A 17,586-nucleotide genomic window follows, 5' to 3' on the forward strand; every position below is an offset into this window, starting at 1 on the left:
ATAACGTCTTCATAAAGCCAGATTTTAAAAGGGACTTCATTAACTTGATAAAGAACACAACCTAGCTTACCTAGGATTCTTGATAATCATTACTAACAAAGACAAGAATGCTTGATTTCTTTTCGACTTTATGACAATTTGAGAGGCCCTGCACAAACAAGAAGAAGAAAATTAAAGAGTTAATAAGAACAGAAAATGTTATTTATATGGAAAGTCAACATAACGGACTGACAAGTATTACAGGAGAGCAAGGTTTCCACGTAAAGGGACCTACATCAATCGCCTTTCTCTGCAAGAGCAGTAATCGATAAAACAATGAAAAGGAAAACTAAAGACCTAATGAGAGGACAAAATGAATGGGAGATCCTAGGAATTGGTATAGGCTCAAAGTTCTAAGTATTGTGTCCTGTGTACGACATCGTGGAGAAGCGTATAAATGCAACTGATGAGTGTCCGGTTTTCTGACTCCTGAGCTGGGATGGGAGGCCCTAACCCTATACCCGCCGCTAGCCCTAATCACCATGGCCACCCCCTAGACCTTAACTCCCCAAGAATTTTCAACCAAGTCCCGCCCCTCGCACTGGTCCCACCCTAAAGCCTACCCTCCGGAACACACAACTAAGCCACGCCCCTAGGCGCTGTCTCGCCCCAGCTCCGCCCCACAAGCCTAAACAACCAAATCCCACCACTGACCGGAGGCCCCTGGGAGCCCCGTCCAACCCCAAGTCCTGCGCTGATCCAGCCTCAGGCCCCAAACGCGTCTCTCTGCAAGAAGAAACTAGCATTTTTCTCGCACTTGCGGCTGCCAGCAACCTCCTCCCGTCATTGCCCCCGCGGCCTTCTGCCCCGCCCCGCCCCCTGACTCGCAATCCTTATAGCTCAGCTCACTAGGCCCCGCCCCTCACGTTGTGCGCGGCTCAGAAACCGGAAGCAGAAGTGCGCTCCTGCGCGTGCGCGAGCTGGCGGCCATAGCTTCACGGGGCCACACTCGCGTCTGGGGTAGTTTTTTGCTCTGGTTCGCCGCGTCCTTCCGGACTCGGTCTGGTCAGCCCCAGGTCCGGCCTCTGGGAAGGGGAGAGGTTGGCACTGGGCGGACGGCCGCTCTGGCCGTGCCCCCTGCCTCAGCCGGAACCCAGCACCGGGGGTCCCCCCCTCTGCCGCGGCTGGTTCCAAACTCACTGAATCAGGAGCTGTGGGCTGCGTCTAGCAGCGGGGGTGAGTCGGCAGCAGGCTAGCGTTAGCGAACCACCTTCCTCTGTAGTCGGCCTTCCAGAGCATCCTCTGCTGTCTTTTCGGAAAGTAAAAGCATCCCTGCCATTCGGTCACGGGGACGAGCGCCTCCACCTCGTCTGTACGCTGGTCAGTGGATTTCGGCGTGTTCGGTGAGCGCGGGGTGACGTTTGCCTCCACTCCGTTCCCATCTCCCCTTCTGGTGCAGATCTTTGATCCGTGAATTTTCCCTTGCCTGTGGGCATCAGTTTGATACATTTTATTCAGGTACATAAACGTGAACTGATTACTTAGTATCTCTGTAACCCCCTTCAAAGTCGAATGCAGCTATAAATTTTAATCATTTATCTGTAGGTTATTTTGAATTTCACACCGAGAATGAGATCATGTGTCATTTGCAGCGTTTTCTCTTTTATTCCAGTACCTTGCTTTCTTACTAATTTAGTGTGTTTGCTAGTGTCCATTAGTGGACAGTCAGTACTAGAATAGCATATAACTTGCATCTTTGCCTTGTTCCTGATCCCAGAGGGAATTATTCTATCATTTCAGCATTTACATAGGAATGTTTGTGGGGCACCTGGATGGCTCAGTTAAGTGAGCACTTGTTCATTTTTATGATTCTTTTTATTTTTTTTAATATTAATTTTGTCCTACTTTCATTTCCCTAGACATTTATGCTGTTCTTTTAACATCCTTAAGTTAATGATTAGCCGACTCGTACTGATTTTATTTTCTCTGGGAGTTGATGATATTCACATAAATTCGTGAATATATGTACCACACCAACTGTGGATTTCCAGTGTTATCTGAAACACTTCTTTTAATTTTCTGCTTCCCTGCCACAAAAGTATTCCTAGCTGGCTAAAAATGAATGTGTGTGTGCCTCTTTATCCCTGTAATATACTGCATTATTGTGTATCGTATACCACACCTTTTACATCTTGTTCATTTACTGCTCCCTCTCATGATTATAACATCCGCGTCCTTCATGTTTTGTTCTGTGCTATATCCCCTGTGACTGTATGTAGTGGGATTGGGGTAAATATTAGTTAAGTAAATATGAAATAAAGGAGCAAGAGGTAAAGGCCTTAAGGGAAGCTTCCTTGACCAAAAAGAGAGCCTAGTCAAAGGAGCTCGAAGATAAAACATTTATTTATTTATTTTAAAGATTTTTGAAAAATTAATTAATTAATTAATTAATTAATCTCTCTCCAGAGAGAGAGAGAGAGAGAGAGAGACCAGAGGAAGAGGGACAAACAGACTTTGCACTGAGCACAGAGCCTGATGCAGGGCTTGTTCCCACGACCCTGAGATCATGACCTGAGATGAATTCAAGAGTTGGACACTTAACCACCTGAGCCACCTAGGCGCCCCAAGATAAGACATGTAAATAGAATACTTCATCTGTCTACTTTCCGTAGTGCACAGTAGAGTTCTAGGCTAGACTCTCATCATGTTAGTTATAACGGCCTCACTAACAAATAAACTGTAGGGTATATGTTCAGAAATAGACTCATTGGGAGTTTAGGCTCTGAAGCCAGACAGGCCTGCATTCACACACCCATCTGTGTGATACATCCTGTGTTACATACACCTTAGCAGCTTTCTGACTGGATAACTTTGAGTTTATGGTTAATTGATTCTCAGATTTCTCAGCTATAACCTGGTTGTAATAATAACTGATTTGCAGAGCTTCTCTAAAAGAAAAGCTCTCTGAAGATCATTCTTACATCACAGTTGCTCAAATGGCACCTTTTTAATTTAGTGAAGGATGTTGTGATTTTTATCGGTTTTAAAATGTACTACTGGGGGACGCCTGGGTGGCTCATTCAGTTAAGCGGCTGCCTTTGGCTTGGGTCATGATACCAGGGTCCTGGGATTGAGCCCAGGATGGGCTCCCTACTCGGCTGGGACCCTGCTTCTCCCTCTACCTCTGCCTGCCTGTGCTTGCTCTCTCTCTCTGACAAATAAATAAATAAAGTCTTTTAAAAGAATGTCCTACTAGATCCACTGCCTGGGAAAAATTGTTGTGTTTTTGTTATTTTAAATTTATGTACTAGAGCTGCACATGCCGCTGTCGGAGATGACATGTTACTAACTTCACTTATGGTGTTTTGCTCTGCTTTTCTGTACTGTGTAGGCACAGTTTAGCAGGAGAGTCACAGCTTGGCAGTCTTCTCTGCCTCCTACATGTGGAGTTTAGTACATTGGTGCTTTTTCGCAAAAATCAAGTTTCAGAGGCCCTGCAGCCCATGAAGGGGTCAGTGGTCAGGGTCTGAGCAGTAATTCCTGTTAGCCTGCCAGTGGTGCAGAAGTAAGAAATACTGGGAGTGGAGCCATCAGACGTCACAGCTATAAGTGCCTTTTGGGATTTGACACTGTGTATTTTTATGGTGGCAGGCATTGTCTGCTGTTTTTTGTTTTCCATTATCATGGGAAAACTGACAGCTCAACTTTTTTAGATTTCAGTTAAGTTAGAACATGGGACTTTTAGCCATTTTTAACCTTTTTAAATTATCAGGGACCCCAGCAATTTTTTTTTTTTTAAAGCTCTAGTGGAGGTAAGATTATTCCACCTCCTTAAAAGATCAGTGTGTGTATTTGGTTGGGTGTCTTGGGCATATGCTTTATACGTGTGTGTGTGTGTGGGTGTGTGTTTTGAGGGAAGCGGCCCCTCATAATGGATGTGCTGTAGCATCCAGGCTCATGAGTTTTGGAAATTGTGGGGAGACCTGGATTCTCGTGTTTTCTTTCTCCTGCTTTAGCTCTAACCTCTCAGTGCTCTGACTTTCTTCATGAAGGGAACATGGAAGAAGAAAAAAGGGCTGCTGAGTTACAGAAAAATATGACACAGGTAGGTAGAAGCTAATGATTCTCCAAAAGCATTTTCCATCCCACCAAGTCCTTGACCTCCTAATTGTTTAAAGCAGTGGTCAGCAATCTATTTCTCTATGGGGCCACATTGTAAGTATCTTAGACATTGAAGTTCTAGAGTTTCTGTTGCAATTAAACAGTGAATTTAGTTTGAAAGCAGCCACAGGCAGTACATAAACAAATGTTTTATTGTGTTCCAATAAAACTTCACTTACACAAGCAAGTAGTAGGCTGGATTTAGCCCATATGCTGTAGTTCGCTGACCCCTGGCCTAGAGTACAAGCCAACTGTGGGCCTGAGTTGCAAGTTGTATTTTTGCAAGGCTCCTGGGCCTCAGGTTTGTGGGAAGGGGAATGCTCCCTGTTCCTCAGTGTATTTTTTTTTTTTTTAAGATTTTATTTATTTATTTGACAGAGATCACAAGTAGGCAGAGAGGCAGGCAGAGAGAGAGGAGGAAGCAGGCTTCCTGCTGAGCAGAGAGCCCGATGTAGGGCTCGATCCCAGGACCCTGGGATCATGACCTGAGCCGAAGGCAGAGGCTTTAACCCACTGAGCCACCCAGGTGCCCCCCTCAGTGTATTTTTATGCATTTAAATCTCACTTGTAGTTGGCACAGTCTTTTATGTTGTGCTGATTGCTGTGGTGGGAAAGAAGGAAGCAGGTGAAATTGTTTGTGTCAGTGTGGAAATTATTTCACCTCTAGAGCATTTCTGTCATTTCTGCTATTGGCTCTGGACTGTCTTGGATCATTATAAGACTGGAATTGGTCACCATCAAACCGTGTGAGAGATAAACTTGGTGTTTTAGAAGTGTGGTTAGATCCATGAGACAGGATGGGGTCAGTTAGGAAGGATGTAATGAATAGAAAGAGAAAGATCAGATGTCTGAACTCTAGGGTAGATGTTGGGAGACCATAAAATCTTCAGAACTTCCTATGAATTGATTCTCAGTTCCCTAGTGTTAGCAGCCTCATCAGTCTTCTTGCACATGTGGGGAGAATAGGCACCTTTCTGAACGGATATATTTGGGATGTTTTAGGACTCGGTGGTCTTTGAGGATGTGGCTGTGGACTTCACCCAGGAGGAATGGGCTCTGCTGGATCTGGCTCAGAGGAGCCTCTACAGAGATGTGATGCTGGAAAACTTTCAGAACCTGGCCTCACTAGGTAAGAATGGCAACATTCCTTCATTTAGTTGTTTAGAAAATAATTTCACTAATTGATCTTGTTCCAGGAGTTAGGCTGAGGAATTGGAACGAATTGGTAAATAAGACCGACATTGTCACAGGCCCCAAAGAACTTAGAGTCTAATGGCTTCACCATCACATAAACGTGTATAGTGAACTGCCTTTTTCTTTTTCTTTTCTTTTCTTAAGATTTTATTTACTTATTTGTCAAAGAGAGAGAAAGCGAGTGAGCACAAGCAGGGAGAGCAGCCGACTCCCTGCTGAGCTGGGAGCCAGATGTGGGACTCGATCTCAGGACCCTGGGATCATGACCTGAGCCGAAGGCGGATGCCTGACTGACTGAGCCACCCAGGCGTCCCTGTCTTTATTTTTCTTGTGGCTAAAAGTCTTGAGGGTTATTAAGTGTTAGAAGTGTGGGCACAGACTTCAGGGGTCACTTTGGGCCTTAGGGAGGTTTGTGGTTTGGGTCCTTATGAGAATTTTACTGACATCAATGCTCTTTACTCAGAAAGATACCTGTAAACAAGAGGGGTCATTACTTAGTGCAGAGAGAGAGAACACATGACATGGGGAGCTGCGGTATGTTTCAGAATGAAGGTGCTAAAAAGTACATATTATTGGGTTTGTACTTTGGGTGAGTGCTTTGGAGATGGGTCTTGGAAGCAGGCTGTATTGGTTTCCTAGGCCTTTCATAACAAAGTACCCTAAACTGTGGCTAAAAACAGCAGAAACTTACTCTTTCACATTTCTGGCTACTGGAAGTACAAAATCTGGGTGTCAATAGGGCCATGCTCCTTTTGAAGGCTCTATGGCAGAAGTCTCTCCTGGTCTCTCCCTAGTTTCTGGTGGTTGCCAGCAGTTGTTGGCATTTCTTGGTTTGCAGTGATACCTTTTTCTTTCTTTTTTTTTTTTTAAGATTTTATTTTTAAGTGATCTCTACACCCAACGTGGGGCTGGAATCCACCGTCCTGAGATCAGGAGTTGCATGAGCTGAATGAGCAGCTCATGCAGGAGATCATGAGTTGAATGAGCCAGCCAGGCACCCTGTGTAGCTGGATCATTCTAATCTCTGCCTTTATCTTCACATGGCCCTCTTCCTCTGTCTCTATGCCTTTCCTTTAAAGGACACTGCTCAGTGGATTTAAGACTGACCCTAATCCAGTATAACTCCATCTTTACTTGATTATAGCTACATATTTCTAGATAAGATACATTATTTCCAAATAAAATAACATTCTGAAGTTTCAAGAAGGAACAGGCTATTTTATTTCAATACACTTACTTTTTTTAGAGCAGTTGTAGATTCCGAGCAGAAGTGAGTGGTAGATAACAGGGACTTCTGTACACCCTGCTCCCATCCAGGTATAGCCTCTTCCACTATCCACATCTCCTGCCAGAGTGGTGCATTTGTTACAGTTGATGAGCTGGAGCTGACACATCATCATCATCACCCTGAGTCCATCATTCAACACAGAATACATTCTGTGCTTTGGACAAAGATGTAATGGTACATATTCATCGTTAGAGTATCATACAAAGTACTTCCACGGCCCTAAAAGTCCTCTTTGCCTTGTCAGTTCATCTCCTTCCCCACTAACCTGTGGCAACCACCAATCTTTTTACTCTTTCCATAGTTTTGGCTTTTTTTTTTTTTTTAAAGATTTTATTTATTTATTTGACAGAGAGAGATCACAAGTAGGCAGAGAGGAAGGCAGAGAGAGAGGAGGAAGAAGGCTCCCCGCTGAGCAGAGAGCCCAATGCGGGACTGGATCCCAGGACCCTGAGATCATGACCCGAGCCGAAGGCAGCGGCTTAACCCACTGAGCCACCCAGGCGTCCCAGTTTTGGCTTTTTTTTAAGAATGTCTTGTAGTTGGAATCATATACTATATAGATTTTTTTTTTCAGTGGCTTCTTTCACTTAGTAATGTGCATTTATGCTTCTTTCGTGTCTTTTCATGGCTTGATAATTCTTTTCTTTCTGGTTCTGAATAATATTTTATTGTCTGGGTGTAACGCAGTTTTATTCCTTCACCCTCTGAAGGACATCTTAATTGTTTCTAAGTTTGGGCAGCTGTGAATAAAGCTGCAGTAAACATGCGTGTGCAGGTTTTTGTGTGGACGTGTTTTCAGCTCCTTTGGGTAAATTCCAAGGAGAGTGATTGCTGATCATATGGTAAGATTAGGTTTGTAAGAAGCTGCCAGACTATCTCCCCAAGTGCTGGACCATCTCACATTCCCCGCAGCAGTGAATGAGAGCTCCTGTTCACAGTCTTGCCAGCATTTGTTGCTGTCGGTGTTCTGAATTTTAGCTGTTCTCATAGGTGATCTAAGGTGTGGTGGTTTCTCATTGTTTTAATTTGTATTTTCCTGATGATATGTTCGGATATCTTTTCATATGATATTTTCTTTGAGGAGTTTCAAAATTTTGCATTTTTATTTAGCTCTTTGATCCATTTTGAGTTTTTTTTTTTAAGATTTTATTTTTATGTCAGAGAGAGCGCGCGTGCAAGCAGGGGGTGCCACAGGTAGAGGGAGAACAGGCTCCCCGCTGAGCAAGGAACCCGATGTGGGGCTCGATCCCAGGACCCCAGGATCATGACCTGAGCCGAAGGCAGATGCTTAACCTACTGAGCCACCCAGCTGTCCCCATTTTGAGTTGATTTTGTGAAGAATGTAAAAGTCTGTGTCTAGATTCATTTTTTTTTTTTTTAAAGATTTTATTTATTTATTTGCCAGAGACAGAGGGAGAGAGAGCGAGCACAGGCAGACAAAGAGGCAGGCAGAGGCAGAGGGAGAAGCAGGCTCCCTGCCGAGCAAGGAGCCCGATGTGGGACTCGATCCCAGGACCCTGGGATCATGACCTGAGCCGAAGGCAGCTGCTTAACCAACTGAGCCACCCAGGCGTCCCTCTAGATTCATTTTCTTTCATGTTGATGGCTTGTTTCAGTCTCTTTTGGAAAGACTATCTTCTCCACATATTGCCTTTGCTCCTTTGTCATATATCAGCTGACCATATGTAGGTCTATTTCTGCCTCTCTATTCTGTTTCATGGCTCTCTTTGGCCATAACTTTTCAAGGGACACTGCTAACCCAGTCCACAGGGGGTCACTTTAGGTTGGATGCTGCCCAAAGAGGTAGACATTTTTTTTTTTTTAAAGAATTTATTTATTTATTTGACAGAGAGAGATCACAAGTAGGCAGAGAGGCAGGCAGAGAGAGAAAGGAGGAAGCAGGCTCCCCGCTGAGCAGAGAGCCCGATGTGGGACTCGATCCCAGGACCCTGGGATCATGACCCGAGCCGAAGGCAGTGGCTTAACCCACTGAGCCACCCAGGCGCCCCAAGGTAGACATTTTATTATTAAGTATTTCGTCGGGGGCACAGTGACTGGGTGAGTCATCCTTAGATTAAATTATGTAGTGGCCTTAATTTGTTTAATTTTATCATGGTCTAGGGGCGCCTGGGTGGCCTAGTAGTTAAGCATCTGTCTTTTGCTCAGGTCATGATCCCAGGGTCCTGGGATCAAGCCCCACATCGGGCTTCCTGCTCAGCGGGAAGCCTGCTTCTCCCTCTCCCACTCCCCCCGCTTGTGTTCCCTCTCTCGCTGTATCTCTCTCTGTCAAATAAAATCTTAAAAAAAAATTATCATGTTCAGAGTAATCTTGTTTAAGGTTGGTATTCTGAGATTACTAATGTGCAACAGGAGAACAGAATGGCCTGGCTGTATCACATGAGCTTCTAATATTAAAGTTTAGATAATGAATGTCACATCAGTTCTAGAAATCAGAGGCTGTGTCATTGTCTTTGTCATTGTCTACTCCCCCACCCTGCCCCTGGTTAAAAAAAAACTTTTCACATTTTGTAGAAATTCAGTTTGCTCTTTCCCATCGTTACAGTATCAGGAGAGCAAAATTTTGACCCTGTCTCATGGAAGTGTTTATGGATCATCATTGTTTTTCCTCATGATGCGCCTTTCTGCGTTAACAGGGTATCCACTGCACACACCATATCTGATCTCCCAGTGGAAACAGGAGGAGGACCTGGAGACAGTGGAAGGAGGACCTGTCCAGGGGGAGCACCAGGAAGGCAAGGGTCCTTGGGAAAAACTATCCTGGTTGGGGGAATATTAGGTTTGGAAAAATCAAATAAAAGCAAAGCAAAACTTTTGTTTTGTTTGAGGAGTCTGGTCTTCCAGCTATCTTGGATTACTATTTTGACTTTTATCGGTATTCTCACCCTTCCCTTGTTCCTGAAATACTGCCCGTATTTCTTCTTGTAAGTTAGTATTTGGTCATATGCACTTTAGGAAGGAACTGGTTCCTTTTCATTTTGTTTTCCTTTTTAAGTTTTATTTATTGAAGCAGTCTCTATACCCCACGTAGGGTTCAAGCTCATGGCCCCAAGATCAAGAGTTGCATGCTTTTCCAACTGAGCCAGCCAAGTCCCCCTTGTTTTCCTAATAGTACCTTATTTGTGCTACTGTCAGTCTCAGTCTCCATGGAATAATTTCTTGCTTACTGTTTTGACCCTTCTGCATATTACCAAAGTCCTGAAACAGCCACATTGCCAGAAGTGCCTTGCTTATAGGTACCTGTACTTTTTTGTTTCAGGTTTTGAGATTCAGCTTAAAACCAGTGAATCAGTAGCTCCACAAGATATTTATGGACAGGAAATATCCAATGAACAGAAAATAGTGAGATTCAAAAGGAATGATTCTCACTCATCCATTTTACACAAAAACTGGGAATACCAGGGTGTTTGTTATCAGAACAAAAACCATGAGAGACATTTGAGGTGAGTGCCATTCATAAAAGAAAAAGTAATGCCTCAGGAGAGAATCTTAAAATGTCATAAAACTTAAAAAATGTTTATCTAGAATTTGTTCCAAAATTGTGATTTCATAAAGAATTTTTTCAAGATTTTTTTTCCCCAAAAGACATTGCAATCTTCAATGTTTGACACAGAGTTCAGTTGTAAGCAATTATCAGAAAAATTGTATGTCAAGAAAACCTCAGTGGTAATATTGGGTATCGTAGACCCTTCTGTGAGAACTTTGAACTTGTAAGTTGACAGGGCAGAAAATGTACCTAGTCACTGAAAATGATAAAAGTTTATTTATTACTAATAATGTGCTTTTATTTTTAAAAGAAGTCCAGTTGTGGAGAACATCTATGAATGCAGTGAAGAGAATCGGTGTGGACAAGCCTTGGGCCAAATTTCACATCTGAATGTACTCAAGAGAACTACTGAAGTAAAGTCCTATGAATGCCATGAGTGTAAAAAGGCCTTCACGGATCATTTGTCCCTTAAGAATCACATCAGGTCTCACACTGGAAGCAAACCCTATCAGTGTAAAGAATGTGGGAAAGCTTTCCATTTTCTTGCTTGTTTTAAGAAGCATGTGACAAATCCCACCGAAGGGAAACCCTATGAATGTAAAGACTGTACAAAAGCCTTCAGTTGTTCTTCCTTCTTTAGGGCACATATGAAGATTCACACTGGAAAGATGAACTTCGAATGTAAAGAATGTGGAAAAACCTTTAGCTGTTCTTCATCCCTGACGGAACACAAAAGGATTCACAGTGGAGATAAGCCTTATGAATGTAGGGAATGTGGGAAGGCGTTTAGTTGTTCCTCCTCACTCTCCAAACATAAAAGAATTCACAGCGGAGACAAGCCATATGAATGTAAGGACTGTGGGAAAGCCTTTAGTTCTTCCTCTCACCTCATAATACATATACGAATTCACACTGGAGAGAAGCCTTACGAGTGTAAAGAGTGTGGGAAGGCCTTCAGCGAATCCTCCAAACTCACTGTCCATGTCAGAACACACACAGGCGAGAAACCCTATAAATGTAAGGACTGTGGGAAAGCCTACAACTGTCCCTCCTCCTTAAGTATCCATATGAGAAAACACACTGGAGAGAAACCCTATGAATGTCTGGAATGTGGAAAAGCCTTCTATCTTCCCACTTCCCTTAATACACACGTGAAAAATCAAAGTAGGGAGAAACCCTATGAATGTAAGGAATGTGGAAAAGCCTTTAGTTGTCCCTCATCCTTCAGAGCACACGTGAGAGATCACACTGGGAAGATACAATATGAATGTAAGGAATGTGGGAAGGCCTTCAGCCGTTCCTCGTCCCTCACCGAACACTTGAGAACTCACACTGGAGAGAAGCCTTACGAGTGTAAAGAATGTGGGAAAGCCTTTATTAGTTCTTCCCACCTGACAGTTCATATACGAACTCACACTGGAGAGAAACCTTATGAATGTAAGAAATGTGGCAAAGCCTTTATTTACCCCTCAGCTCTGAGGATCCACATGAGAACACATACTGGGGAGAAACCGTATGAATGTAAGGAATGCGGGAAAGCCTTTCGCCATTCTTCGTACCTTACTGTCCATGCAAGGATGCACACGGGGGAGAAACCCTTCGAATGTCTGGAATGTGGGAAGGCCTTCAGTTGTCCCTCATCCTTTCGAAGACATGTAAGAAGCCACACTGGAGAGAAACCATATGAATGTAAGGAATGCGGGAAAGCCTTCGTGTGTCCTGCCTACTTTCGAAGACATGTGAAAACTCACACTAGGGAAAATGTGTAAATGGTAAGAAATGTGGGAATGTCTGCAAGGCGTTTTCACCTCGCAGCATAGCTGGAACGTTGTGGAGATGCACCGTGAATGTAAGAAAGCAAAAAAGTGTTGCTTCTCTGTTTGACGACTTGAGAACTCAGAGCTGAGAGAAACCCGCGTCCGTACGCCCTGTGGGAATGCCTTTGTGAATGTCACTTCCGGTGTATAAGAAAATTCACAAGAGCAGCACAGATCAGGACCTCACTTGTAAAGTGGACTGCTGGCTCATTGATAGTTAGTTTCTGTTTTCTGATATGAATTATTTCAGATGATAAATTTTCCTCTAATACCTTTTTAGTTCTAACCACATTTTATTACAGGTACCTTTATTTCAGCCGAGATGTAAATGTTCTTTATGTTACAGAATCTTTTGGACCCATAGGGGGTTTAAGGTGTTTTTCATCAGGCAGGGGTGTTTTTTTAAAAAAAATTAATATCTAATTAATGCTCATTGTTTGCCGGGTGTGCAGTCATAATGGTATCAACGCTTTGGTATTTGTAATTTCTTTTGTGATTTTTTTTTCTTGTAATTGGTAATTTCATTTTGATCTAGTATGGGAGATTACTGGAAATTGCCTACCCAACATATTTTCTCTCTCTCTCTCTTTTTTTTTTTAAGTAGAAGAACCTAAAGTTTTTGAGATTATCAGTTTTTACTATTAAAACCTTTTTCTGTCTAATAAGTTATTTCAACAGAAATTAATAAGTGCAAAGATCTCAACAGAGAGTCGTATCTAATACGTTGTTTTTGTATTTTGTTCTTTGTCCTCATTAGTGGCTGGGAATTGGACCCAATATTTTGAGTTTAAAAACTGACCTTGTGACAAGAAAGCTAGAAGTAAAGTTGATTGAGCTGGCTTGTGTATGTTAGTTTGGACCTGGTTAGGACTCCATTTCTCAGAATCGTTTCCTGTCCATTCCCGGGTTAGGGCTGTCTGAAACAGAGAGTTTGCATGAGAATTGGAAGGCAGTGGGAAGAAGCTATTATCCTTCATTTAGTGGGGCCACAAGATGGAGACACACATAGGGGCCTGGTGGGCTTCTACATCCAGCTCATTTTCACCAGTCAATACTGGCTTGAAACAGAACATTAAATGCTTTAACCTCAGTAACGTCAGAGGCAGCAGCTCCGTAGACCTCTCTGTAAGTTCCCCTGTCACGGTCATACACAGCTTCTTAGGTTCTCTGGCAAGTTCCGGCATTGTCATTTTGCTGATAGGACAGCCCCTCTGGCATGTCAGCTGGCTCTATAGAGGGGCCCGAATTCAGAGCAGGATTGCTAATCTGTGTCCTGCAAGCCCATCACGTCATTTTGCTGCAGGGCACAGACATCTCTGCAACTCCTCTGGCATCTCAGGCAAGAAGGGCTGTGGACAGTAAGGAAAATTAGATACCAGGGCATCATCCTGTTTTAGTGGAGGAAGATTTACATTTGACATCTTCCAACAGATTTTTCTGCTCTTTTATTTGAGAAAGATGAGAGCTGATTGGTTTGTGTTTCTTCAGTACATCTAGCTGCACTTTCCCCTTCCCATCATATTTCCCCTTTATCCCTTATCATTTTCTGCTGTTTCAGTAAAGCAAAAATACACTAATATGCGCGACATGTGCTAATCTTCAGTGTATAGCTTGATGGAATTTCACTTACGTACATACCGTGATAAACAGAGGTTCCCAGGATTCAAGAAAGCTTATTTATCTGACTTCTCAATAATTGTCCCACAGAGGAACCACAGTTTGACTTTTATTCAGTTTATTAGGTTTGTTTCTTTTTGATCCTCTTGGTCTTTATCTGAGTGCTTAAACACAATGCGTACAATTATGTGTTTGGCTTCTTTTCTCAGCATGATGTCTGGTTAGCCTTTTAATTGCTCTTTTTTTTAATACTTAAATTTTAAAATTTTTTAAAATAAACATATAATGTATTATTAGCCCCAGGGGTACCGGTCTGTGAATCAACCAGGTTTACACACTTCACAGCACTCACCATAGCCCATACCCTCCCCAATGTCCATAATCCCACCTCCCTCTTTCTACCCCCCTCACCCTGGCAACCCTCAGTTTGCCCTGTGAGATTGAGTCTCTTATGGTTTGTCTCCCTTCCTTCCTACCCCCAAACCCCGTCACGTTGCATCTCCACTTCCTCATATCAGGGAGACACGTGATAGTTGTCTTTCTCCTTAATTGCTCTTTTTGCTGGTTTACACTTACTTCTCTTCGTGTATGTTTTGTTTGTAGGAATGAGATCCCTGGCTGTAGCATTAGTTTCAATAGGTATTCCCGTTTTTTGAAAAGGTGGCTTCCATCTATTCTCCTAAAAGCAATGCATGCAAATTCCAGTCATTCCACCTAGTTGGACAGCCCTTTCTAATCTTAGGCATCCAGCAGAGGACAAGGTAATATCCTGCTTTGGTTTTAGTTTGCAGTTACCTGACATGTAGTGATGGTAAATACTTTGTATGTGCTTATTGGCTATTTGGATATCTTTTTTTTTTTTTTTAAAGATTTTATTTATTTATTTATTTGAGAGAGAGACAGGGAGAGAGAGCATGAGTGAGGAGAAGGGCAGAGAGAGAAGCAGACTCCCCATGGAGCTGGGAGCCCGATGCAGGACTCGATCCCGGGACTCTGAGATCATGACCTGAGCCGAAGGCAGTTGTCCAACCAACTGAGCCACCCAGGCGTCCCGGCTATTTGGATATCTTTAAAAAATTTTTTTTTTTTAAGATTTTATTTATTCAATTGAGAGAAAGCAAGCACAGGCAGGCGGGAGGAGCAGAGGGAGAAGGAGTAGCAGGCTCCCCCCTGAGGGGGGATTTCCCCAGGTGGGGCTCCATCCCAGGACTCTGAGGTTGTGACCTGAGCCAAAGGCAGTGGCTTAACTGACTGAGCCACCCAGGTGCCCCTGGGTATCTTTTATGAGGGCACCCTGTTGAAGCATTTCACTCATTTTTGGTTTTTATTTTATGTGAAGGATTTCCTTCTACTTACTTGTCCTTTATTGTATGTATGTATATTTCTGTGTCTAGTTACATACACGTACATTTATAAAACCATGTGTTATATATCATATATATTCATAACTTATGTGTATTATACATACATACATTGCAGATTACTTTTCCCTGGCTCTGGCTTGTCTTTTCACTCTTCTCTTTGGTGTGAATTATAAAGGGAATTTATTGGTTTGATTTTTGATAAGTCCTTGGGTACAACTAGTTTCAGGGATGCCTGGGCTCCTGGGGCTAAATAGCTCTTACCTGGAGGAGTTCTGTGTCCGTGTCTTGGCTGTGCATCTTCTTGCATTTAGCTGTTCTTCGTGGCAGGCTGTTTCTGTTGTGGGTCCCAGAAGATCCAGGCTGCTTTTTCTCTAGGTTGAAGTCTCAGGGAGAAAAGAGCAACTCCAATGTGATCATTATAATAGAATCTCATTGGCTCACTTGTTATCGAATCACTGTGGCCAGAGGAATGTAATACTCTGATTTGTTCAGGACTGGCTGGAGTGCTCATCCCCAAACCAGAGTAGAGTTTGCACCAACCCAATCAGAGTCCTGACCATTGTGATATATGGCGAGGGGAGGAGGCCCCAGTGGGCAAGTGGGGTAATACTGTGAGCTAGCTTGTTGTGCTTTACTGGGGTCTTAGCAACAGGAGGGAACTGAAGTCTGGTAACTCAGCAGGCCCTGAGACAGGTCAGATGCCATCTGTTAATGTATTTTTAGAATGCTAAAGATGGCTTCTCAACCCTTATGTTGCTTTGCGGTACATTTAGAAATCTGGTTGTGAGAGACTTAACAGCACTTAAGAAAAATTATTTATTTATTTGACAGATAGAGATCACAAGTAGGCAGAGAGGCAGGCAGAGAGAGAGGAAGGGAAGCAGGCTCCCTGCCGAGCAGAGAGCCCAATGCAGGTCTTGATCCCAGGACCCTGGGATCATGACCTGAGCTGAAGGCAGAGCCTTAACCCACTGAGCCACCCGGGCGCCCCTAGTATTTTTATTCTTTAAGATTGTCTTGCCTTCTCTATTCCTCATTTGTTTCTATATTATTTTTAGAATTTCCTTATCAGTTTTCATAGGTAAGCTGAGAGTATGCTGGGAATTGCATTGACTTGATGCCATAACCTGAATGAAATTGACATCTTTACAATATTGAGTCTTCCAATTAAATGTAATGTAATCATCCTTTTACCTGGGTTGTCTTTAATTTGTCTTAACAGTGTTTTTTAGCTTAATTATAGAGGTCTTGAATCTCTTTAATTTATTTCTAGGTATGTGGTATGTTTTGCTCTGTAAATATTTTTATTTATTTCCTTTTTGATTTTTCAGCTAGCATGAATTACAATGTCTTTTTGTACATTGATCTTTTTACCCAGTGACGTTTATAAATTAAATTATTATACTTGAATTATATTCAAATAGTTTGTGGATTATTTTGGATTTTCTGTGTACAATTCTGTTGATAACAAAAAAGAAAGTCTTACTTGATTTCTAAATTTTATCTTTTACTTTTTTTGCCTCACTCGTTTACAGTGATGAATAAAAATGACGAATATGAACATCTTTGCCCTGTTCTTGGTCTTAGGGGAAAATGTTCCATATTTCATAAATATAATAATAGCTGCAAGTTTTTCATAGATTACTTTTAATAATGAAAAGAATTGTTTTATTCTCAATTTGCCAAGGTTTTTTTTTTATTGTGAGTGAATATTTTATCCAGTGCCTTCTCTGTGTGTGTCATTGTCTTAAAAAATCCTTCAGTTTGTTAACGTGAATAACTACATTCCTTGATTTTTAGATGGTAAACCTCGTCTTCCTGGAATAAACTACACTTGGACATAGTAGATATTGGCTTATTAGCTTTCTCATTTTGCTATATTCAGTATACAACATAAAAAAAATTATTTTTGTGTCTGTTAATTAGAGGTTTGTCTTATAATTTCCTTTAAAGTACTTGTCTGTGTTCTATGTAAAATTTATGTGGCCCCATAAAAGCATAAAAGCAGTTGGAAACTGTTCTGGAAGACTTTATATAAAATTTAAACCAGTTAGTGCTTATCTGTTTGGAATAGTTCACCAGTGAATCTGTCTTCTGGGTTTTCTCCCCAGAAATCTTTTGTAAGATAGTTTCGTTGGTGAGTTACACCAAATATAAGGAGACAAAAGATTAGTCAGTTTTTTAATTTGTTCTTGCATTGGTTTTGCTAAATTGTGCCTGTCCATTCCATAACTTTTCAAACGTGTTGGCATAAATTTTGTTGATAATATCCTATAATTCTTTTTTTAAAATTTATTTTTTATTTATTTTCAGCATAACAGTATTCATTATTTTTTTCACCACACCTAGTGCTCCATGCAATCTGTGCCCTATATAATACCCACCACTTGGTACCCCAACCTCCCACCCACCCACCAATTCAAACCCCTCAGATTGTTTTTTAGAGTCCATAATCTCTCGTGGTTCACCTCCCCTTCCAATTCCCAACTCCCGTCTCCTCTCTAACTCCCCATGTCCTCCATGCTATTTGTTATGCTCCACAAATAAGTGAAATCATATGATAATTGACTCTCTCTGCTTGACTTATTTCACTCAGCATAATCTCTTCCAGTCCCATCCATGTTGCTACAAAAGTTGGGTATTCGTCCTTTCTGATGGAGG

At 42.2% G+C, this 17,586-nt stretch overlaps 1 protein-coding gene across 1 annotated transcript; it reads left to right on the plus strand.

Annotated features, from left to right (window-relative positions):
- Positions 1–922: 922 nt before the first annotated feature.
- LOC101692365 (zinc finger protein 699) lies at positions 923–13,822 on the plus strand. The gene is made up of 6 exons (XM_013050724.2): positions 923–1,382; positions 3,996–4,084; positions 5,143–5,269; positions 9,277–9,375; positions 9,900–10,083; positions 10,438–13,822. Exons 2-6 carry the CDS (start codon positions 4,037–4,039, stop codon positions 11,894–11,896), a joined length of 1,917 nt encoding a protein of 638 aa, XP_012906178.1. The 5' UTR covers positions 923–1,382; positions 3,996–4,036; the 3' UTR covers positions 11,897–13,822.
- Positions 13,823–17,586: the final 3,764 nt, after the last annotated feature.

Source organism: Mustela putorius, unplaced genomic scaffold (genome assembly GCF_011764305.1).
Source record: "Mustela putorius furo isolate JIRA1106 unplaced genomic scaffold, ASM1176430v1.1 tig00000095_pilon_pilon_pilon, whole genome shotgun sequence".
NCBI lineage: Eukaryota > Metazoa > Chordata > Mammalia > Carnivora > Mustelidae > Mustela > Mustela putorius.